Below are 23,479 nucleotides of genomic sequence, written 5' to 3'. Positions count from 1 at the left end.
GGGGCGGTGCCGATCTGCCACTCCCGGCGAAACAACTTTTGATTGGCTGCTGGCTCTGTGGGCGGGGCCCTGCTATTATAAGTGTGGGGTCCCGGGGTTTCCCTGTTTGTCAATGCGGAGCTCTGTGCTCGGTTCTTGGTGTTCTGTCCGGCCCGGCCATGTGAGTGTCCGACCGGCCCTGGGCGTGCTGTGGTGGGCGCGGTGCGGGGCTTGGGGCTGCAGCGTGAGGGAGCGGGGTCCGTGCAGAGCTCGCGTCCTGGCCRGCGGCGGTGGGGTCGGGTGGCGCATTGCAGCAGCCGCAGGCAGGGCTGCCCGCACCGCCCCCGGGCGGTCTTGCTCCCCTGCCGACTGCGTGAGTGGGTGGGTGGGTGCATCACCACGCAATGGTCGTGCCCCGCTGGTGATGCGTGGGGCTCCAGCTGGAGCCAACCTGGCCGGCGGCCACCGCTGCTCCCAGCCTGGTGGCTGCCGTGTCGTCTCAGGGTGCCCCCGCGCTGCYTCCCTGTCCCTCTCCCCGCACCTTCCTTCCCTGTCTCCCGGTCACCTCCATGCGGCCGGGTCGCTGTTCCCCCCAGGAGGCCGCAGTTCTTGGCGGGACCGCACCCGAAAACTGCTTCGACAAGGGGCTGGTCCGATCGCCGCTGCCCCGCTGCGCTTGCTCCTGTTTCGGGCTCTCCCGCGGGCCTGCCTGCTCCCGTTCTGGGGGGATGCATGGAGGCCGCGGGCTTCCGAGGCTGCTGTCAGCTCTGCTTCAGCCTGGGGCCATCGGGGTTTGTGTGATTTTGGGGGGTACTCGCTTGAGCGGCTGAATTTTCGCTCATGTGTGTGTGTTTCCTTAGGTCTGACCCAGCCCAGCAGCCTGCTCCTGGGGCTCCCGAAGGAGGGGCTCCCGAAGGAGGAGCTCCCGAAGGGGCAGCTCCCGGTGGGGGTCCCCCCGGGGCTCCCCCCAATCTGAGCAGCAATCGCCGCCTGCAGCAGACGCAGGCCCAAGTGCAGGAGGTCAGTARCTCTGCCAGCCCCGCTGGCTTCCCCGATGGGTGCCTGGATCCTTCTCCCACTGCTCTGTAGCAGCGATGTTYTTGACTGGGTCTGTTGCTGAGGGGATGGCTCCTTTTGTCACGCCAGTGCCAGAAATGAAGTAATACTCAATACGCAAAAATAGGGTGGCAGACCTATAAAAGAGGCTGGAGGAGAGATTGCTTTATGTTTAAAAGTCACTTAATTCCAGATACGGCTTCCAAGGACCAGRTTTGTTAGATTGTTTTTGATACCTCATTACTGTGCATCGGTTAYGGCAATAAAGCTGTACAGCATCCAGGAACAGCTTTTAATCCCTGCGGGCTGCTTCAAGGGAACAGCGTGTATGCAGTGATGTGGGGGAATCCTTTCTTGGCTTCCCGGGATCAATGACAGTGAGGCGCAGTAGCGCCTTTGTGCCTCACTGTGGCAGCAACATGAAGCTCGTGAGTTAATTCTGCAGCTCTGGGGGAGTGAGCATGACTCCTCTCTTGAGGAAAGGAATGGAGAATGGAGAGCTCTTAAAAGCGGATGAGAATGTGAGGCTGAGGACCTGGATTAAGTGTACTTGAACTGATATTTTAACAGTRAATCTCCGATTTTTTTCCCCACTTCAAAGCAGGCAGTGACTTGAAATGACTTCTTTCTTACCCTGGTATTCCCCCCACCCTTGTTTATATTCTTCGTTAGCATCTCAAAGTCAGTTATCGGCCAAGTTACTCTTCTTTATCAACTGTCTTTGCCAATACACCTGCTCCTCCTATTCTTCCTTCTGCAGGTGGTTGATATAATGTCTGTAAATGTGGACAAGGTACTGCAACGAGATGAGATGCTGTCAAAGCTGGATGACCGGGCAGATGCCCTTCAGGCTGGTGCYTCAATATTTGAAAGTAGTGCAGCAAAACTTAAAAGGAAGTATTGGTGGAAGAACTGCAAGGTGGGTCTCCTGCCATGATCTCCTTCCTCAGGAGGGGGAACTGGGCTACTCCTCTCSTGCAGGGCTTTGCAAGTACAGCTGGGGGTTAGTAACAGTTTCAAATGCTTAAGATGTGGGGGGAAGGCTTTGGGGCTGTCATGCCTTCAGGGCCTGGYTTATGTTCCCTGGCTGTCAGGAGGGATGTGAACTTGTCAGTCTGTTCTGATATTGCTCTTGGACAATCTGTTTCTCCAGATGATGATCATGATGGGAGTGATTGGTGCCCTTGTGGTGGTGGTGATTGCAAGTAAGTACCAAAAACTTCAGGCTCACAGGTGAGGAAACACTAGCTCTAGAGTGCTTTGAACTTTTCCTTTATGGTTTGAGATGTTGAGGGTCTTAGCTGGGKGTTAATGCCAGTCTTTGGGGAAGGGAGGTGGAAGGGCTGGAACGCCCTCACTTATAGAGGAAATCGTATGCTTTACACAGTAATATGAGGAATGGGGGATGGCTTCATTGTAGAAATGGGAAATTCTCCCTGCTGGGTCAGGTAAACCTGTACATATGATGGGCATTTACCSTGGAGTGGGTGGGTTGGCAAGTTCTCTGAGGGACCTTTGGTGTAACTTGCCCTTTTGTTCTTTCCTTTTTTTTTCCTATTGCTTTGTCTCCAGTCTACTTTTTTACTTAAATGTAGCTTCTTCAGTCTGCAACGTACTGTCCCCCGTTACCTTGCCTGTCTCTTCTTGCCTATGAGTCTTCCCTTTCCCTCCCTTTCCTTCCTTTTCACCTAGCTTCTTCATTGATTTTTTTTATTGGTTTTAATTTATCTTCTGTATAGGACTCTGAGCTGCTTACTGAACATAGCCTTTTCAACAGCTGCTGCAGCTTTAGGGAGCGTCCTCTAAGTTTAGAGGAAAGGGAAGTTGAGGAGGAATGGGTGGCTATTTGCTCCTGCTCTTCTGCAGGGAACTTTCTGTGTTTATTTTTGGGTGTAAGCTTGTCAAATAGTGCCTGTGTGAACTCTAGCAAAATAAGAATGCCTTAACACAGTGCCTTTTGGGATGAAGGACTTCAGCATGTGAGAGTCTTTAGTGTTCTGCCTGAAATGAGTGGCAGCATGACCTGAGCTTTTCATTGAGCTTCTGAAATAAAAGTTAGTTTGCACTGGCCAGTGGCTGTGAGCCATGTGACTAAGCTACATGTAGTGATGTAGATTTCTCTAGCCATGGAGACGTGAGCACTTGGAGAAATTATTTATTCTGCCTGTCACAATTTCCAGATGACTTGCTGCCTGAACATGGCCATTACCGTTTTTATAAAGGAGGGCCTACATGATTACCTCAGTCAAGTGCAACAGGCTAAACACACCTAAGTGAAAGGAGCATTGCTACTATCTAACAGACACGGGTGGGAGAGAGTCTCTCTCCGGAAGGAACAAAGGAACAGCAATTAGTTCTGGTGGGGARTGTCAAATATGCCTTTCATCTATGCACACACAAGCCAGGACCCTGTAGCTTTCTACTATCTTGTAGTTTTCCAGAAGGAAGACTTTGGAGCAGTGGCAGAATGGGAATTGTTGTTTTGCTTTTGTGTGACTGGGTTGAATGTCAAGGAAGCTCACTGTCACAGCAGACAGAGGTGAAGGGGACTGGAGGTATTCCAGGTGAGAGCTGAATGAGCTGCACAGCTTTCTCATTAAGACTGTCTGGTCTCTTTCTGCTGCCACAAAGCCCCAGCTTTCTGCAGGAGTTAGAAAACATTTGAAATGATGCTCTGGCATGGGTATTGCAAAGTGACATCAGATGTCCCAGTTTGGCAGCTTAGGTTTCTGGAGATTTTTRTCTATCAAACTGAATCCTAATTGCTAGGGGTTCTTCTCAAATTTAGGTCCAGGGTGGTCTCTGATGGAGCTAAACTCGTGGCTGTGGCTTTCTGTGAGCGATTCTCTTGTTCTTCTCCATCAAAAGTTAACAAGAGCTGTAAGTTGTTTGAATGTAATGTCAGACATGGGTTAAATGAGCTGCCCTGTTTCTGTAGAGTCTTCCAAGGAATGTGTGTTTTGTCTTTAAACTTTTTTTAACCAGCTGAGTTGTAGCTTATGATCTAGACTGGAAAGAGGATACTCCTCTAATTTAGAAAGCTCYGCCTCTGTTCTAGAATACTCTGGGATCTGTTTAGGCTTAAGAGGAGGCAAGGAGGACATCACCAGAGTTCCCAGATAGGAGCAAAGTACAAAAGATGGGAGGAGAAGATGCTTTTTGATTTCATTGGATGTGCTGGGGAATCCCCTTTCCCCACCACCCCGGGCACCTGGCAAGGGGCTAGGTTTTTGCATGCTCACTTCCATGCCCCAGCATTTCATTTGAATTCATCTCCCTGCAATTCCATTCCTCTCCACCTCGGGGGAGGGCAGAGATGAAGATCTGGAGTGAAGCAGCCCTCATCCCCTGAGCACTTCCCTAATTCCCTGTGGAACTGAGATGTGATGGACGGTCAGAAGTGCATCTACTGAAGAGGAGCCAGGGCCTGCTTGTGCTACTTACTGCTCTCATTTTAGGGGGTAGGCTTACAAGCTTGAGGCACCCAGACCAGCAATTCTCTCAAACTCTTCTAAACAAGCCTCTGATACCCCATTCCTCTTGTCTCTCTGGGGGCTGAGGTCCCCCTAGGCTGTCTCTTCATTTCTTTCTCTTAGATGTTGTATGTTGCCTCCTTCTCTGCTCCCTTTCCCCTCCTCTGTGTCTCTGTGCATGGGCAAAACAAATCACCAAGGCCCTCTTAGTAAAAGCAAGGGACTCTGCTGCCCACGGCATCACAGCCACTCATGCACGTGCAGTTTATTTACTTCCTCTATAAACACAATTGTAATCTCCTCTGGCATGTTCTAGAAATCAGCTCATGTACTTTTAATGGTCTCTAAGAAACACAATTCACCACCTTACTGAGTCTGTCTGGTCTGTCAGTGAGTGGGAAGGGGTTGGGATGCCAAACTGGTTTTGGAATTTTATTTTTTTGTCACTTCCATAGCATACACATACCTGTTCTGTCCCTCAAAGCAGTGGYTGGCTTTCCACTGCAAAATGATGATGATTCCAGTTGTGCTGGACTGACTCTGGTAAGTGTGTAACAAGATGKGTGAACCAGCAGCTCTCGGGGAAGAGGCTGCCCAAGCCAACACTCTGCCACCAAGTGTCCAGTCATGGTCCTGTTCAGGACACTACCTTCCTGTGTGTTAGTGTGTTACTGGTAGCTCTGGTTCTTAGGCTGGGCTGCCTTTATATTTCAATAACCTCAGATCCTTAAACCCAGAAAACAATTCCCCATTGGTGTTGCAATATAAGTTCAAGACCCAAATGAAGATCTCCAAGAGCAYGATGCTGTTCACAGCGTATCTTGGAGCATGACAGGAGTAAAGGTAAGTACCCCTTTGTTTTGCTTCACTGTACACTTGAAACTCATTAAAAGGAAATGACAGACCTTTGTCCAGTGCAGACTTCTTTTAAAATGAGGTACTTGTGCCCTTATCTGCCCTTACTGCTACAAAAACTAGGTTGTAAAGCCGTCTTCCCTGTGGCTTCTGGTTCAAATATGATCAATCATTGTCCAGTTTTAAACATCACCAAAATCACACCAGAACAATGAACACACCAGAACAACTCACAATGGTGAATTTGACGCAAGGCAGCTGGACTACTTCAAAGATGGAAGCCTTCCTGGGATAGAAGGGTGTCTGGRCTGGCTGGTGGATTAAAGCAGCGTGTGCAGTCTAAAATTCCTCACAGCTTAGCCCTGCGCAACCTGAACAAACTAGTTGTGCTACAATTCCTGCCAAGCTGGGTATTGCCTTCCTGTCAGTTCTCAGCCTCATTCACATAGGGGAATAGGGAAGAKATTTTCTTCGGGCAAATGCATTTTTAGACAATTGATGATGCAGTGTTCACGTTCCTAGCCAAAGCTGGGGACTTGAGTCCTCGTTTTCCAAAGTCGGCAGCTGCTCTGGAGCACAGARCTGGGGCTGAACACACTGCTGAAAGCTGCCCCAGGGTTGAGCTCAGTTCATGAGTCATGTTGTAAATGTTTGCAAAGAGTTGCATGTCTAACCATAAATCCTCTGGCTGGTGTTGAAAATACCATGTTCTACTGGAAGCTCTTCTGAGGTGCCATCCTTTACTGCATCAGCGTTTCTGATGCTYCCTGCAGTCTGTTATCTGAGACAAAACAGGTTTAAATGTGCTCTAAAAGCAAGGCCAAGGCTTTGGGAAAACAGTTCTTCATGTGTCTTATTAAAAATTCAAGCTCTGCCTTTAAACATGGAACATGCTTAACATGCCTTTGAGCTGGAACAGATTGCCCAGAGAAGCTGTGGATGCCCCATCTCTGGAAGTGTTTAAGGCCAGGCTGGCTGAARCTTTGAGCAGCCTGGTCTAGTGGAAAGGGTCCCTGTCCRTGGCAGGGAGATGGAACTAAGATGATCYTTAAGGTCCCTTYCAACCCAAACCATTCTGTGCAACATGCAGCTCCAGTATCAGCTGCTTCATCCTGATGTTTCCAGATGTSGTGGAAGAAAAGMCTCAACTACACTGCTTCTAAATGGATATACCTTAAACCTTCATGTTTCTAGATGTCTGAAACATTGCTCTGGTCTTTCCCGAGGTCTCTCTGCACTAACCAAAGCAGGCTGCAAGCTCTCATCAGTGGCTGGACCCATTGCCTCRGCTGGGGAGTAACCAGATGATGGTGGGGAAGGCAGATTTTTCTTCAGAGCTGAAATGTAGCATCAATACTTTTTTGATGAACCTGGCTTCTTTGGGAAATGCCAGAGGTCCCTGCTCTGATGTATCCACTGAGGTTGGAAGTTAAGGTGGAGAGAGGTAATAATAGGGAGGTTTTATCTTTGTTCTGACCTCCAAGCAAATAATTGCTCTGAGAGATGTAACAGATAAAGAGAGAGGTTTTACAAATAGGCAGCTCAGCCATGTCTGTTGGATACCTGGGCCTCCATACTCCTGATACTCTTTGACCTATTTTTTTGCCTGAGACAGAGTGTAACACCTGTTAGGAGCACCCTCACTTGCTCCCCCGGTTTCAAATATGAACAGCCCCATAACATCCTTTCCTTCAGAGCACAGACCCACTAAATGATTTCTGCAGAGGACAAAAAGCCACTTTCTTTTTATGCTCTTTGCTCCTAAGCTTATTTKCTAAAAGCCTTTGTGCTATTTTTTAAAATAAATTTACCATAAATTTATTAAAAAATAAAGATTATAAGCTTTTTTCAGATCATTGCTTTTAAGCATGCATTTGAAAGCTGAAGGCACTTTCCCCTCTTGTGCTTACAAGCCCCCTTTAAATATTTCATGTTGTTAAATACAAAGAAYTGTGACTGAATGTGGCCATGCCTCTGGTATGTTCCCAATTTCTGTGATTCCCATGTCCTTTCACCAACAGTGCTGCTGCCCTTTTCATTTCTTGATGTAGCCTGTAACCCCTTAGATTTTATGGAATCTGTCCCAAGAGTCTGGGAACCCTTTCCTCAAATTCCTTCTTGGCTGAACCTCAATCCCTGCAGAAAAACCTTTTCCTATCTGTTCAGCTTCTCTAAGCCCTCCACCAAGCAGGGTTTAGTTCTTCTAAAGACATTATTTTCCCAAGTGATGGTTTTCTCATTCTTTTTCTAGCTCCCCTAGTACACCTATGTTGTACTTCTGTGCATTTCCTCTATTACCTTAATTCTTATGGAAAACCAATAATTTTGGTACCTGGTATTCCTAGTCCAAAAAGATACAGCCTTCAGCTCTTCCCTGCATGTTTTCCGTATCCTCGAACTAACTGTGCCGTGCCTGTAACACACCTACACTTATTGAGCATTTACATCCCCTCAACTTTCTCCTCTTGTACAAATTCACCCCATCTCAGGCCTTTAATTTGCCTTTTGCTGACCTGCAGATTCCCATATGCTTTCTTCCCTTTTCTCCAATTTTTCACGTTCTCAGTGAAACTCCCATTTTTTGGGCTCTTACTCCAGCAYTGCTGGCCTTGCCTCTCGTTTTCAGCCAGACCAAGCTCACTATATATCTGCTGAGCTCATTTGGGATCCTGTTGGCCTACAAGAAATGCAGGGTTTGTTTCTGGAACAATCACCTGATTTGTCCCAAGACAGGAATTTTTGCACTGATTCACGGGACAGGTAGGGCTAATGTATTTACCAACTTGTATAACTGCTTCTTCACATTTGTGCAGGCTTTTAACTCTGGATTTACAGCTATCCTGAATGGTGCTATTACCTTGAGTTCATCAGTCAAAGCTCTTTTTGTTTTTTTTTTTTTGCATTTTAACACATTTATGGAAGAGATAGAATATGGTGCAAGCTTCCCCCAGGTAATACATCACCACCTTGTGCTGTTATATTTCTTTATGATGAAGAGAACTCAGTGTTTCAAGTAGTTATGCCTCTGATTAATCTTGCTTTAATCACCCACTTAACTGTGCGTGATTGCAGCGAGGTCTCATCAATTTTATGATTATTACAAGGTTATTTATGGTTCTGTCATGTGAAGAATCGTGTATTACTCTTTGGATATTCAGGAAAGATCATGTTTACCATATGAATCACCATATGTTTATGGTATACARAGACTGTTTTAGGTATTGCACCTTCTCTTTTTCCTTTCCTGATTTAAAGGTAGCTTTGTGAAGCAAACAGCTTTGTGTCCAGTGTCAGGTTTTKGCTCATTCATGGGCTAGAAAACACCCAAGGCATCAGTCTGCAGTATTGAATTAATGGCCAAGAACTGGGTGCAGCCTCCCAGCCTCTCTGTCTGCCTGCCTTTTGTGTTTTGCTTGTGGCCAAAGTTACTTTCAGCAACTAAATCTAGCTTTTAGCTCTGCCTCTTGGGCAGTGTTTTTGCACAACATGAAAGTCCCTTCACTGAGGTGACTTAAGAGATTTCATTCTTTAATTACTCACTCTTTACTTCCTTTAAAATCTCAGAAAATGGATTTTYTTTTCATGTTTGCAGAAGCTCTGATTCTTTTCCTAGTGGGGGCCTCCAAGGAGGAATACATKTTCCCACACCTCTAAGTGCTTGTTGCTGTCCTCTCCTTCCTGCTGGGCTGCCATCCTTGCTGAAGGACACCCCCTGAATTACTGCTTCTATTCCCAGCAGAGAGGAACATTATCTTCACTTTCAAACAAGAGTCATCCTGTGAGTGACAGGACTCGCCCGGGACAGTGACGGGACTCGCCCGGGACAGTGACGGGACTTGCCCGGGACAGTGACGGGACTCACCCGGGACAGTGACAGGATTTACCCGGGACAGTGACAGGATTTACCCGGGACAGTGACAGGATTTAATCGGGATAGTGACAGGACTCAGCCAGGAGAGTGAGAGGACTTACCTGGGACAGTGACAGGATTCACCCGGGAGAGTCGCAGGACTCACCCGGGACAGTGACAGGACTCACCCGGGACAGGAGAGTGACAGGACCATCGGCAGGAGCATCAGCATCAAGTGGGACCAGCTCGTCCCGGGCTGTCTGGCAGGAATCCCCGGGAACACCCAGGAACGGAGCGGCAGCCGCGTCCCGGTGCACTGCACGGCGGGTGTCACCTCTGAGGAGCGAGGGAAAGTCTTCAGCACGTCTGGGGAAAGCACACAGGGCTGGCTGACCCTAATCCTCACACTGACACTAACCCTGACCTCACACCAACCCTAATCCTAACCCAGTGCAGCCTAAGGAGCCTCAAGGCTCACGGAGCAAACCCGAGGAGCTGCAGTTCCCGGTGCACCGCAGTGACTGTGCCAGGCTGCAGGTGCTCTGTCCAGGGGCAGAAGGGAAAGCTGCTGGAACCATGGCTGGGCAATTGTTTGTAAAATGCAGCGCAAGAGGCTCCTCAGGCTCTGGGAACAGCTGATCCAGCACAGCCTGTGTCCTTCGTGGAGCTCCTCAGTCTCCCTAACGTGGTGACCACAGGTGAAATGCTCTCTCCCTGCCACACTCCCAAGTGTTGATTTGGAGCCTGTTCTCCATCCATGGCCAGCCTGGAACTTATTTAATATTCTATTCACACCGCCCTGCAGCTTTATGAACCCGAGTTTCTGCCTTTCATCTGTTAGCTGCCACATTAATTAATTTCAAGCCCTTTCTTTTCAGCATGCTATTTCTAATGGTTTCCTTGAGTTACCTGGTTTGTTCCAAACAGTATTTCCCCCAAAAGCAGATCACTGGGCTGTGGTACCAAGGTGTGACTGCAGAGGGTCACCAGCTTATGGCACCCTGTGAGCTGGGGATCCGGCACAGCTCTTTGGCATGGGGAGTCTGTCCCAGCACAAAAACAAGGTATCGTGTTTGCCTCTCCAAACTGAACAGGGAATTCTTTGCAGGAGGAATTTTCTCTCTGGCTTCCTCTGTTTCTGGCTGGTGGCAGCACAGAGCTTTAAAGCCAAAGCATTTCGTATGTGGAGCTGGCATGCCCGTGTGTCCCTTGTCACCGCTCATGTGCTGCTTTCTGCTTGAGGCCCTCGCTCCCTGACTTCATTTCACCACTTCCCTGACTTCCCAAAGGGTCTGGATTAGTCTGGAGGGTTCACAAGCTGGAAATAATCCTGCCTTAAGGAGCAAACATGATATTGCTGCAAGAGATGCTGCAGGAACTGCTGCATGCATTGAACACCATTTTAGTGCCACTTCCCTCCTGGGTCATTTTCTGCCATCCCTCAGAGAGTGGTGCTCCAGGCTCCCTTGTGTGGTGGCTGTGCTGTCCCCCTGCTGCCCAGGGGCTGTGCAAGGCTGTTCCTCCAGAGCCTCGTGTCCCCATAAAGCAGCTTCTCATGGCTGTTTTAGGGCCAGCCTGGCAGCACTCAGTGCCCATCCCTCAGCACTCCCGGTGCTCCTCGGACATGCGTTGGAGCCAGGCTCTCCCCAGGGGCCAGGCTGCACAAACTCTGACCCACAGCACAGTCCTGGGGTTTGGGCTAAAACCCAGCACCCAAAGGGAGAGGGACTGGTCCAAGAACTGGCCATGGAGGGACTGGGGAATTCTTCCAGTGCAATTGGAATTCYTCTGGAATTTGGGGCTGTTTATCTCGCTTTCTAAAACATCCACTGAAGGTTCCTTGTGACCGCCTGGAAAAGCAGCAGGAATRGCTGCTTATGGATGTCATAAGGGAAATGGGAACTTTCACCAAAACATGAGCTGAGCCTTAYCTGAGAGCTCCCTCCCGAGCCCCAGCAGCTGGGAATGTAGGACCTGGTCCCTGGGATCCCCTTCCCACCTCACAGCCCATCCGGGCAAGGCTCCACCCGTGACAAGTGACCTTCACACACCACTCCCTGCAGATATTGGGTTTTTCCCAGTATTTTATTTCTGACAGGCATTTACAACGTTCCATTCATAGAACTAAAAACATAAAAATAGACCTTCTTTCAGCTTATAAAAGAAATATATAAGAACCTTTGACATAGACATGTCATGACATTATGTACAAGAGCCACGGTACCTTCCCAGTACCAGCCTTCCAGTATTTGAGTGCCGACTGCATCCTCTGGGAGCAGCCCAGGACAGCAAAACCCTCCAGCACGTGGGACACGACGGACAGGTGATGATACAAAAACAACCATATGATCATACAAAGGGGGTAGAAACTCTTCTAAAGCTCTTACGAAAAGAAATCGGGAAATAGCAAAAAGCTACAGGAGAAAGCTTTCATAAGGTCAAGTATAGTGCACCAGAAACCAGGAAAGGGAGGGGGCGAGGGGAGGATGCCAGCTGGGACACACAGACAGTGATGGATGTTTGGGGGGGGATACTTTTTGTTATGTTTTAAAATATAGTCAAGAGTGGATTTTATAAAATATAATCCTAAGGCTATTATAAAATTTCAGGTTCTCAAAGTACCTGCTGATGTGTCAAACATCCACAGATACCAACAAAACAAAGCAAAAAGAAAATTTCATATTATYTTCCTTTTTCTTTTCTTTTCCTATAGGTGAAACTGCAATGGGAAAAGCTATATAAATCTTAAAAAAAAGAAAAAGTGCTATTTTGTGTTTTCATATTTGGAAGTCTACTTAAAAACCACAAGATTTGAGTCACATTTTACCCTGTTTTAGATGTTTAAATAAAAGATTTAAAATGTTAAAGAAGTTTGCTTGTGTGGAACCTTTTTCATCCTCTATTGCAGTGGAAAAGCTTTTATAAAAGAATTAAAATACACTAGTTTCACCCACGGTAGAAGAGTGGGTGAGGTCAGTTTTTTGGCCATGAATTCCCTCTCCCCTAAGCCCAAACTCTGCCAGAGAGAGTGGAGCAAAGGGATCTGTGGCTCCAGCAAGGGCACACCACGGACCCCTTTACCTCACTGCAATTCAGTCATGCCATTTTATTTATTATTCTTTTTATTAGCTAACTAAACTCCAGTCTCAAACATATACAATAAACCTTTTCCTGAAGAAAGTTATACCTAAATAAGAGTTTCCAGTTCATATTTTAATATAAAACCACCATTCCTAACCCTCTGCAAAAAGCTAGCCTCGTATCCTAGACGTGGAGCTACCCTAAATCTCTTACCCATTTGTGCCCCTGCATCTCAGGTAAAATACAAAAAAATATTTCTTCAAGTGTTAAATTTGGATCTCTTTCAAGAGAGAGTTTGGCATCTTTACAAGAGTATGTAAAACTAGAGCTTCCAACATTGACATTAAATTAGACCAGCCACAGACCAAGAGGACTGAACACAACATAAACCCCAAACCTTTCCTCACGCATTCCTAAAATACATGTATATTCTCTTACACTGAAAGGGGGAAAGGGAGTCAGAATGCTGCGACTGTACAGGTTAAAAAGGCAGTTTCCCGTGAAGGAGATGAACCTATGGCCGCCGGCTTTCACGGCCGCCAACCCCCGTGTCCTCATGCTCCCGCCGAAGCCGCTTCACCRCACGGAGGTTAAGATGTCCAGAGTGATTTGTTTTCCAGTGATTATGCTCTCCCCATACTCAATTTCAGCCCCTGATTGTTTTAGAATAAATAAAATAGTGTGAAAGCCCTTGGGTAACGTAAGACAGGACCTCAAGCTCGTTTCGTTCCTGGTTTTTCAGCGTTTGACAGTCGCCTAAAGTGTGGCCACATGGCTTCGGACCAACTGAGCTGCCGCAATGGTGTGTGCAAGTGTGCAATCCTGGGGGTGATCGGGAGGGACGGAGGGAGGGAGGGACGGGGACACCCGCGGGGCCGCTCTAGAGCTCGGTGTTGAGCTTCCTGCCGGGCACAAAGTCCTCCCGCCGCACCCAGATGACCTCCTGGCCGTGGCCCTCGGCGTCGCCGTTGATGCCGGGCAGGGCCGCCTGCTTCCTCAGCTGGGCCATCCTGGCGGCATGCGTGTCCCCAGACRGGCAGGGCCGCTCGGGCCGCCGGCCGCCCGCCAGGGACGTGGCCTGCAGCCGCTCCCGCAGCTCCCGCTGTGCCCCACGCGCCGCCTCGCAGAAGTCGTCGTCGTCACTCAGGATGTCGGTCTCCTTGATGTCGTCCTGCTCCTCGTACTGTGCCAGGTCAAACTGCTCCTCGACCCAGCGGTCAGTGTCCCCTCCCTGCGCGGCCGGCGCGGGYTCTTTCTCGGGACTGCTGCTGTAGACGGCCTCTGAGTCAATGGTAAACCTGTTTCGGGCCAGCCGCCGCCTCCTCCTCCCAAGGGACTTGCTTGGGGCAGACACTGCACACACAAAGATAAAACCCCACAGGYGTTTTACACACGGCAAACCCTCGCGAAAGCCAAGTCCCGTTGGGGCCGCATTCCACACCGCAGGGCCCTGAAAACCGCCAGGCCCCGAGAATACCGGGCACCGAGCACCGCTGGACCCGGACAATGCCGGGCACCGAGCACTGCCAGGCCCCGAGCACCCCCAGGCTCTGAGCAGCGGGCCCACCATGGCCCGGTCACTCCCTGCGGCTGCGGCGCCTCAGCTCCTCGGCACGAGGCCTCTCTGGCTGCAAAAGAAGCTCCTGCTGCTCGGATCCATTGGGGGTGATGGCCCCCAGCCCTGTTCCTCCTGAGCRAGGGGCAGCCAGCCAGCACCGAGGGCATCTGCTCAGCTCAGCTCCTCGCTCAGCCCCTGCTGCCAGCTCACCACAGAATCCAGCAGCTTCACACCTCTGCGAGATGGAAATCTGTCTGGGCTGGAGCAACACTGCAGCTTTCCCAGGGRCCACCTCAGTGCCGAACATGCTGTGTTATTTACAGGGAATTAAGTTCCCTGCCCAGGCTCTGCTGCTCCCTTCCTCACTTCCTCCCTACTGGGTAAGGAAAACAACAATCTTCCAAAACAGAAAAACTATCAGAAGTTCCTTCCTCAGCATCTAGTCAGCAACTGGCCTCATTAGCCAGTTCCCATCTTGTGTGTCAGAACACCTTCCTGAGAAGCTCCTGAGGCCAAGCAGAGACAAACTCTGCAGCTGGAAGCCCTGCAGGCACCACGGTGCTTCAGGGGGACACAGAGAGCTCTGAGCTTGGAGTTTRTCCCCCACACTGAGCAGCACCTCAGCACCAGCAGGACAAATTTATCCAGCTTGGCCTTGGGGTTGGGCTCACATTTTTATGTCTCTGAGCCTCATAAGGTGTGTTAAGTGCRATGGCTCAGCAGCTGCAAATTTTATCTGTAGGGTGAGGCCCAGACTGCAAGGTGGGATTTCAATCAATTCCTCACACAGATGCCCCAGGGAGCCAAACTGGAAGGAAGCCTGGCATGTCCAGCAGGGCGGCCCCAGAGCTGATGGAGGCAGCGCTGTGGGTTTAGCCCTCCATGGCTGTGGGTTCAGCCCTATTTTGGCTGTGGGTTCAGCCCTCCTCTGGCTGTGGGTTCAGCCCTCCTTTGCTGTGGGTTCAGCCCTCCTTTGGCTGTGGGTTCAGCCCTATTTTGGCTGTGGGTTCAGCCCTATTTTGGCTGTGGGTTCAGCCCTCCTAGGAGGCAGAGGGCTGGCAGTGCCCCAGTGAGAAGCTGGGCTCAGCTGTGCCGGTCTGGCCTGCCCTGCTCAGAAGAGGAACAGTAAGCCCGGATCTAACGAGCACGAGAAACGAACAACAGACCAGAACAAAACACGCAGTGGTGACATGCACTTTTCAGTTGGAAGCAAATGCTTCTTCCCTTTCATCATTTCATCATGAAAACGAAAACCTGCATTTCCCTGGGATTTTCTCATTGCTTTTGCCTGAAGTCGACTGAAAAGGAAAATCCGTGGTTTAGGATGGGCCATTACAAAAATAAGAGTAGCAGGTGCTTGTCCAAATGTGGGAAGGAGGAGCTCTTTAGCAATAGAGCTGAAAAGGCTCAGGTGGAGGACACCCACAGCTGCCCCTTCAAACCAAGCTCAAGGGGAGCTGCTTTTCCTTGTGCATTTCAGTTTAAAAGTGTCAGGATTACCTCAAAATTCAGTTCAAGCTTTTTTCAGCCAGCTCTRCTCAGCTGAACCCCAGTTCAGATTAAAGTGCATAGCCAATCGATACTGCCAGGAATCCCATTTCCCTTCCACGCCAGAGGGAGCGCTCTGCCGCTGAGGCTCGAGTGCAAAGCAAGGTAAATAGAGGCAATTTAAGGCTCTCAGGGAAGTGAAGAATGGAAAACCGGAACTTTTTACATACACAGGAGAGAATGCTAATCCTAATATCCAAGTGACAGACACCACCACATGTGTCCTACAACGGTGCTGGGGTTACTGGGATCTTGACGGTCTGTAGCCCTACAGTACCTGCCCTGTTCATGGCTGGCCTTGCACCTTTTAGAGCACACAATCTCTTTCCACCGAAAGGAACGTATTGCTGGGATGAGGGCAAGCTTTCAGTTTTAAGGAGCTGTCTTCTGTGTTTGTCCCGCAGGATGGAGTGCACTGCCTTCAGAAAGTCCTTCCTGTGTTCTGGTGAGCTGAAAAAGAGGTGGGAATACAAAAGGCAGTGTTACCCCTTGGGAACTGCTAAAAGCTCACTGTAAATGAGGTAAATAWAGGCCAGTGCTGTGATTTAACACAGTGCCAATCAACTGGCAGGCACTTCCCCAGGGAAAACTCCACCGAACTCAGGGTTTGCAAAGCAAAGCCAAATCCATGGTCACTGCCATGGGCATCCAAGGAAACCAACACCCAGCTCAGCAATAAAACATTCAGCCTTTCAGCCCTCTCCTTTTCCTGCAGCGCCACCCGCACTTGGCTGTGTCCAGTGCATATCCAGGGATCCATGGTGGCTCAGTCCATCTGTCCCTGTACACACCCCAAGCACATCTCCCACAACTCTTCCTAGAAGCAGGAACTGGCTTTTTCTTGAACTCTGAAAACTTGCCACTGCAGCAATGGATATTTATTTAAGGAAAGGCAACGTCCCAAGAGCAGAGGTTGGGACCTGGTGCCATGAAAGGAACCAGCTGAACACAACACCTGCCATAAAGATCCAATGCTGGAGTTTAACTGGAAAATTGTCAAAAGGAGTTTCCTATAAAGGTGCAAAGCTGATTCAGTTATATGCCTTTRTTTTCATAGACTGTTTAAAGTTCTACCTTGCAGAAGTAAGGTTTTAACATCCTGTCCCCATTCCCCCTACTGGCTGTTCCCAGATTGCCTCAAAGGAAAGACACGGGCAAGCTGGGATGCAGAAATGAAGCTGCCATGGAAAATACAGAAATGCACTTACCTACAGCAAAGGTGAAATGTCCTTTCTGGCCTGCCCTCAGACTCAGATTTGACATGGACAATCTCACACACAGAATTGGTCTCTGCATCTGAAGGGAAAACCAAACACAATTTCATGTGTACCTCCACATTGAACTCTAAAGCATTCACTCCACAGTGAGCGCAGGAACCCAGCCCACCCATCCCAACCCTGCCCAACTGCAGTGGGAACATTACCTGCACTGGCCAAGGCCCGGACCTGCAGCGCTTCCAAAGGGATCATGTGGCGAAAGCGGAACGGATCCCAGTCCTCATAAATTGAGGCTCGATGTGATCCTCCCTGGAAGGGTTTCAAACAGCGTCAGGAAACGAGACACCCTGGGCCAGGCAGACRGTCCTGGCCTCTGGACTTGGGGCTCCTGGCTACAGACTTGCTGCAATCCTGATTTTCTCACTCCAGCACCTCCCTGAGAGGCCTCTCTGCTGGGATCCTGCTGAAATCTGGACTCAAGCAGCCCCAGGGCCCATCAGCTCTGAGCAAACYCTCCAAAGTCACTGAGCCCAGCCCTGGGTGCACACACACTCAGGAACACATCTGACTTTGGCTGCTCACTCTGAAGTTACCCTGTGCCAGCTGCCTTTCCGTGTGTAGGCATCTCAAATCCCTCTTTGGTTTATGCCACAGGCAGGGATCACAAATTTCCCTGTATCATTATAAAGCGTGCCCCCATTGCAGCACTGTCAAACTCAGCTTTATTGGAATCCCAAACTCCACAAGGATCCCTGAGTCACTCCTGATGCAGCTGAGAGCAGGCAGCACTTGCCAAGGGCACTGTGAGGTGACAGACATTCATAAACTCTCAGACAGTCACACTCACTGACCAAAGAACCAACGCAAGAGAGACATTCCCARTGACACCTTCACCAGGCCAATTCACCACACTGCAGGGAATGGGTGTGGCAGGCATGGAAACACAGTCCAGCAGAGAGCAAAGACTAAAGGAACGCTTGCTGTGCCAGCCAGCTCCTCAGACACAGGGAGCATACAGCCAAAGAACAGTCCAGCCCCACAGCAGTGTGGAGAGAAAATCCCTCTCAGTCCCAAAAGTGTCCACAGCATCACCCAAACAGTCCATGCAAACTTACGAGTTTCTTCTTCTGTTTGGAGCCATCCTTGTACACAAGGACCACAGCAGTTTTGAACACTRGAGGAAAAATCAGAGACAAAAGCCATGTAGTCACAGAATCCCAGAATCCCAGATGGCTGGGGCTGGAAGGGACCTCTGGAGATCACCCAGTCCAACCCCCCTGCCAAGGCACCTGAACAGATGACAAACAAATTTAGGAATTTGGGATTTTTGGGATGTCTCCAGAGAGGAAGACTCCAYACCCTCCCTGGGCAGCTGTGCCAGGGCTCTGCCCCTTCCATGGACAGCAGTTCTTCCTCAAATTGAGATGGAACTTGTGTTTCAGTTGATGGCCACTGCTCCTCATCCTGTCCCTGGCACCACTGAACAAAGTGTGGCACCGTCCTCTGGCATCCCCTGGGGATATTTGTATGGATCAATGGATATTTGTATGGGTCGATGAGATATCTGTAATGATTGATGGGATATTTGTATGTATGAATGGGGTATTTGTATGGATTGATGGGATATTTGTATGTATCAATGGGGTATTTGTATGGATTGATGGGATATTTGTATGGATTGAGGGATATTTGTATGGATTGATGGGATATTTGTATGGATTGAGGGATATTTGTATGGATTGATGGGATATTTGTATGGATAGAGGGATATTTTTATGGATTGATGGGATATTTATATGGATTGAGGGGTATTTGTATGGATTGAGGGATATTTGTATGGACTGATGGGATATTTGTGTGGACTGAGGGATATTTGTATGGATGAGGGATATTTGGTCTGATGGGATCCCCTGTCAGCTTTCCTCTCTCCACACTGACCAGGCCCAGCTCCCCCAGCTCTCCCCAAGAGAGCCCATAAGATTTGGGGTGGGTCTCCTCTATTCCCAAGCTCACAGACCTTTCACCTGAGCCAGGGAAGGAGGGTTGGTAAAACCATCCTCAGAGCAAAGCTGAGCATTACAGCAGACACAAACCCATGTTTAAGTCACAGCCAACCTCGGGCAGGCAATGCTCAGTTACTTTCCACGTCTGCCAYGGCACAGAGGACAGTCTTTAAGGAACCTGAAATAAAAGTCCTGGGATACAAACCGAATGCTGCCAGCTCAGGTTCCTTCTTCCACTTGCCCAGGGATGCAGGAGGGTTCAGCCATATCACTGTGTTATGCAAGAGCARGTCCCCCATGGAAAGGTCGGCGACCTGCCAACACCAACACATGCACAAAGGCAAGGCTTTTAATCAGCTCGAGGGATCTGATAAGAGTTCTGGCTCAAGAAAACCTATCTGAAGTCTAATCCTCAACAGAAATGCGCCCCAAGGAAACTCCTGGAGTATTTCATCAGCTGACYGCAAACATGTGCAAATACACCATGAGGATCAGCACTAGAGGCAGGTAAATCCTTAATTAATGAGCATAAATTAGGGTAAATTAAACTCAGAGTCCAGCCCTTGGAAGTCAMGGCCAAAACCAGAAGTTTTCTTTACCTTTTCTTCCCCTTTGTCCAGTTTTCTCCCTATCAGTTTCTTTGTATTATGTTTAAATATTTAAACACATATTCAGCTTGGGGTGAAGTTTAGAGACTGCATCAGGTGTACAGGTCAAAGCACTCCCTCCCCACAGTTGTTGTGGCTCCTGATTTTGCCCAAAGGCTTCTCTGGGGACACCACATTGCTGGGAATAGACTAAGAAAGGATTTCCCAGCTACTAGGAGATGCAGCAATCAGACCTTTCTCCTTATAGTCCCCCAAAGAGACAAAATGAGGGCCATCCCCAGGCCAGGTGGACATTATCCCATCCCTCCACCTTCCCCTCAGTAAAGTCTGAATTCAATTCCTCTTGAACTGAGCTGGGGTTTATCTGTCAGCACCAGGATCCACTGCAATGGCACAGCAGGAAAGGTAAATCCTGGGTCCCGGCACCACAAGAGCAGCTTTTCCCTCTCTGAATYGGATTGTGTTACCTCTTTTTTCTCCCCTGTTTGTTCTGCTATGAGTTGATCAAACACAGCCCCATATTCTTCATGKATTTTCTGCATCTCATTAATGTGGCTGGCGACTTTGTTCATTGTTTTGATGGCCACTGGAAGAGAGACAGAAAGACGGGGTGAGCAAAGGGAATTTAACCCTGTGAGGGGAAGGGAGAGGAGGAGGTTCCAGAGCAGAGAACCAGGGAACAGTGGGGTTAACTCCTTACCATCCAGGTGATAATGTTCTTCACTGTCCACATCCGTGAGAGCAAAGAGCTCCTTGAGCAGGAGSGGGTATTTGAGTATCCTCTGGATGGGTTTGATGAGGTAAGACTCCAGGGTGGAGGAGTGCTGCCGGCGCGGGTTCTGYGCATCCAGGAATGCCTTGAAAGCAGTGTCTGTCTTGGCTGCAAGATTCAAATGAAGCCATTGGATCAGTCAGAAATCATACCAGMTGCCCTGAGAAAACTTTTCCAGGTTTAAATTGGTTTAACCAGCGACATTTTGCAAGGAAGTGCAGATTTATTGGGTGCACAGAATTAGATTTACGCCCTCCAGGATTTGAGTCACTGACACTCTCCCCGGATGTGCTATTTAGGATTTCACAGCAGGCATCCACCTCCAGCACGGGCAATTTTTAATTTCACTATCCATGRTAGAATTTCCTGAGTGGGAAGGGACCCCAGGATCATCYAGTCCAACCCCTGTCCCTGCCCAGACCCCCCAACAATCCCCTCCTGTGCATCCCTGGCAGYRYTGTCCCAACRCTCCTGGAGCTCTGGGACTGTGCSCATTSCCTGGGGAGCCTGGGCAGTGCCAGCACCCTCTGGGRACAGAAGAACCTTTCCCTGAGATCCAACCTGACCCTKCCCTGCCCAGCTCCAGCCCTGGGTGCTGTCCCTGTCCCAGGGAGCAGAGATCGGAGCTGCCCTCGGGAGGAGCTKCCACCAGCATTAAATACTTCAATAAATACTTCTGGCCTGGCAACCACTCTAGAGGAGCTCAAACTGTTTTAATCATCTGTTCCATTTAAGTAAAGGGTCCAACTGGGTATCTGTAAGAAGTCACTGCTTCTAAACCCCCCAGGTGCACCCACAATATCGGCAAGTCTGGCTCTTGTTACCTCATTCAACCTTAAAATGCAGCCCTGAATAACAACAAGCATCAGGAGCCAGGGAGGAGGCAGGAGCAGCACACTGAGGCTAAGGCACCAGATTTTGGAGCTCAGGCAGAATGGACACCTGACTGCCATCATCTTTTCTACCTGACTGCTACTGAATGTGTAAAATTGCCATTTTCCCTGTTGCTCCCTCCACTGGAGCATAAGGAGGGAAGGAAGGAGGAGGTGGTATTTATAGACATACAAATTATTCAGTGCAGGAGCAATTCCACACAATTGCTTTCATTAGAGTTGTGTCCCTTGCTGAGGCTGGAGGGGTTTGCAGACAGTCACTTGATTTCAATAAAGTAACCTGAGTTTCAAATGCTAAAGCCACCTGCGCCTTGGCTGAGGACACCAAGTGAAATACACTCCCAGGCTTTTGAAGAGATTTATCTCTGGAATAGAATTTTAAGTTCTGTTTGTGCCATAATTCAAACACAACCATTTCTCAGTTATATATACAGCCARCAATGGAAAAGAAAAATAACCAGATCTACCTAGTCTACAGCTTTAACATTAAGGTCCAATAAAATAAAGCCAAAAGAAAGCATGGATGAGACTAGCAACAAATCATTTATTTATGTATTCCACAGAGCTGCCAAGTATTCTTTGCAGCACAGGGAATAAAAGTTTACAAGTAAAAATGAAAATAGAAAAAGTGAACCAAAAAAAGTTTAAAAAAAGCAAACCAACCAAGAAACAAAAACCCCAAAAGTTCTGACCATCACACATTCAGATGTTCTTTGAAAAATAGGAGTTCCTCCCTCAATGGCATTACTCCTACAACTGGAACCATTTGTTTGTTTAATGTCTYGGCCAAAAAGGAATTGCATGAAGCACTGGTAACTCCGGGAGATTAACACYTCCACAGGGGAAAAACATCCCTGCCAGGCAAGCTGGCCCAGGAGCCAGAMCACAGCTCTGTGATCTCCAGCTCAGCAAGCCAAGCTCTGCTAGGAATTCCAATAGAGAAACTTCTCAGGCAAACTGGAATGAAGGCAAGGRGAGGGACAGAGAGGAGAGAGCTAAAATATTCACACAGCTTCCATGAAACATTCTCCCACAACAATCCCCTCCTAGAGGATGACAGCGTTCCACCACACTGGCCAGGGCTTCCAGGGGATTGCCAGGAGCAAGGATTCCTGGCCCAACCTCCAGGAGGATCCAGAGGTCACTAAAGAGCCACCACTCCTGCCTCCAGAGCACASAGTGACCCTTCAGCACCAAGCACAGAGCCTCAAAGTGATTCCCATTTAGGAAATCTCACGTGACTGGAAACACAGCAAACGTGGCAAGGCAGAGTAAATCAATGAGGGAGAGAACTGCAAGCAGGGTGAACCAGCTCCTGTACTGAGCTGCTCAGGTGCCACCACAGGGTGGTCCCACAGCACCCACAGGCTCTCCAGGAGCCTCTCCAGACTGAATCCCCACTCCAAAGGTCCCTGGGGAGCAGCCAGGCCCGTGTGTGCCCCCATTGCTGCCCTGAGAGGTTTGGGGTGCAGTGGCCAAAACCAAGGTGTGGCTGTAACAGCCCTCTCAGTTTGCTTTGTGAGGGGCTCCTACCTTTCACCAGGACTTTGGGGACTTTTGTGTGGCTGGCACAGAAGGCACTGTACAGCTTGAAGCGGTCAGCRTAGTACAGGAACGATCCTCCCAGGGAGAACAACACTTTCTGTGATTAAAATGGAAAAAAAAAACATTAGTAAAAAGCCGTTTAGTTATTTTGCCTTCAGGTCAGCTCACCTGAAGCCTCTATCCAGCTTTTGGAGGATGGGACAATGCAGGACAGGACAAAGTTGTGTTTGCACACCAGGACATCATTGCTGGAGAGAGACCAGAGGAGGACCAAAGTGAGCATAGGGATGGAGCAGCTCTGCTCTGAGAGTTGGGATTGTTCAGCCTGAAGAGAAACCTTGGGATGGCCTGATATGGCCACAGAGAGGACTGGATGTGTCAGACCCTGCAATGGATCTAGGCACTGAGCAGGTGCAAGCAACACCTGGCCCTCACAAACACACCAAGGCATTCATTTGCTTGGCAATGAGTCCGTGTTCGGGGTCAAACACAACCCCAAAATGTCCTGGGAACCAGACAACACCTGCTGGGGGCTGAGGGTGCACGTGGGCAGCTTGGGGACAGAGTGACACAGAGGGAAGCAAACTGCAGAACTGAAAGCACAGAACCCACATTTCACAMAGAACCCCAGGTTTCACACCCTGTTTGCAGCCAGTGCCCAGAGGGCAGAACTGGAAATGAGCCTGGGGCAGATTTTATGGGAAGAGCTGGCAGCAGCAGCATGCAGGACACAGAGATTCCCTGTAAGGACCCTCCACTGGCACTGTTCTCTGAGACCACACAGAGGCTGTCTCTGTGCCCTCCATTAAGGGCATATTTCCCACCAAATCAGAGCTGTGTTTCAGTCACATGAGGGCAGTGGACATGGCTGAGGCTCACACCAAACAAACACCTGATGGCAAAGACACTCCTGCATAAAAAGACAAATTCTTTCCATCGCACTCCCAGGGTTATATGTATGTTAGCTGAACAGCAATCCCAGAGGAATTATTCTTATTCTTATTCTTATTCTTATTCTTATTCTTATTCTTATTCTTATTC

General features: G+C 49.1%; 2 protein-coding genes across 4 annotated transcripts in view; one reads left to right on the top strand and one right to left on the bottom strand.

Annotated features, from left to right (window-relative positions):
* The first annotated feature begins 121 nt into the window (after positions 1 to 121).
* On the top strand, positions 122 to 7,190 carry VAMP1 (vesicle associated membrane protein 1). Of its 3 annotated transcripts, none has more exons than XM_057368170.1 (5): positions 122 to 160; positions 840 to 999; positions 1,796 to 1,954; positions 2,189 to 2,240; positions 4,964 to 7,190. In XM_057368170.1, coding segments are annotated over exons 1-5 (456 nt in total). In that variant the 5' UTR covers positions 122 to 158; the 3' UTR covers positions 5,047 to 7,190. The 3 variants fall into 3 exon arrangements, with proteins under 3 accessions (XP_057224153.1, XP_057224156.1, XP_057224155.1); XM_057368173.1 differs by having other exon boundaries at positions 2,608 to 4,992; XM_057368172.1 differs by lacking the exon at positions 4,964 to 7,190 and having other exon boundaries at positions 2,189 to 2,599.
* Positions 7,191 to 11,277: 4,087 nt separating this feature from the next.
* The window catches only part of TIAM1 (TIAM Rac1 associated GEF 1), a 96,069-nt gene continuing 83,867 nt past the window's right edge, over positions 11,278 to 23,479 (bottom strand). Inside the window, exons 18-26 of the mRNA XM_057368174.1 lie at positions 22,427 to 22,535; positions 19,929 to 20,108; positions 19,696 to 19,814; positions 18,826 to 18,934; positions 17,733 to 17,791; positions 16,824 to 16,926; positions 16,609 to 16,696; positions 15,678 to 15,850; positions 11,278 to 13,647 (exon numbers count right to left, since the gene is read on the bottom strand). Coding sequence (XP_057224157.1) covers positions 13,175 to 13,647; positions 15,678 to 15,850; positions 16,609 to 16,696; positions 16,824 to 16,926; positions 17,733 to 17,791; positions 18,826 to 18,934; positions 19,696 to 19,814; positions 19,929 to 20,108; positions 22,427 to 22,535 — 1,413 coding nt within the window. The 3' untranslated portion in view covers positions 11,278 to 13,174. The remainder of the gene's footprint in view (positions 13,648 to 15,677; positions 15,851 to 16,608; positions 16,697 to 16,823; positions 16,927 to 17,732; positions 17,792 to 18,825; positions 18,935 to 19,695; positions 19,815 to 19,928; positions 20,109 to 22,426; positions 22,536 to 23,479) is intronic.

The sequence above is a fragment of the Malurus melanocephalus genome, unplaced genomic scaffold, assembly GCF_030028575.1.
Source record: "Malurus melanocephalus ecotype Western Australia unplaced genomic scaffold, MMel_1.1 scaffold_89, whole genome shotgun sequence".
Taxonomy (NCBI): domain Eukaryota; kingdom Metazoa; phylum Chordata; class Aves; order Passeriformes; family Maluridae; genus Malurus; species Malurus melanocephalus.
The sequence above is the reverse complement of the archived record's forward strand: the minus strand, read 5'-3'. Positions and strand labels throughout refer to the sequence as shown.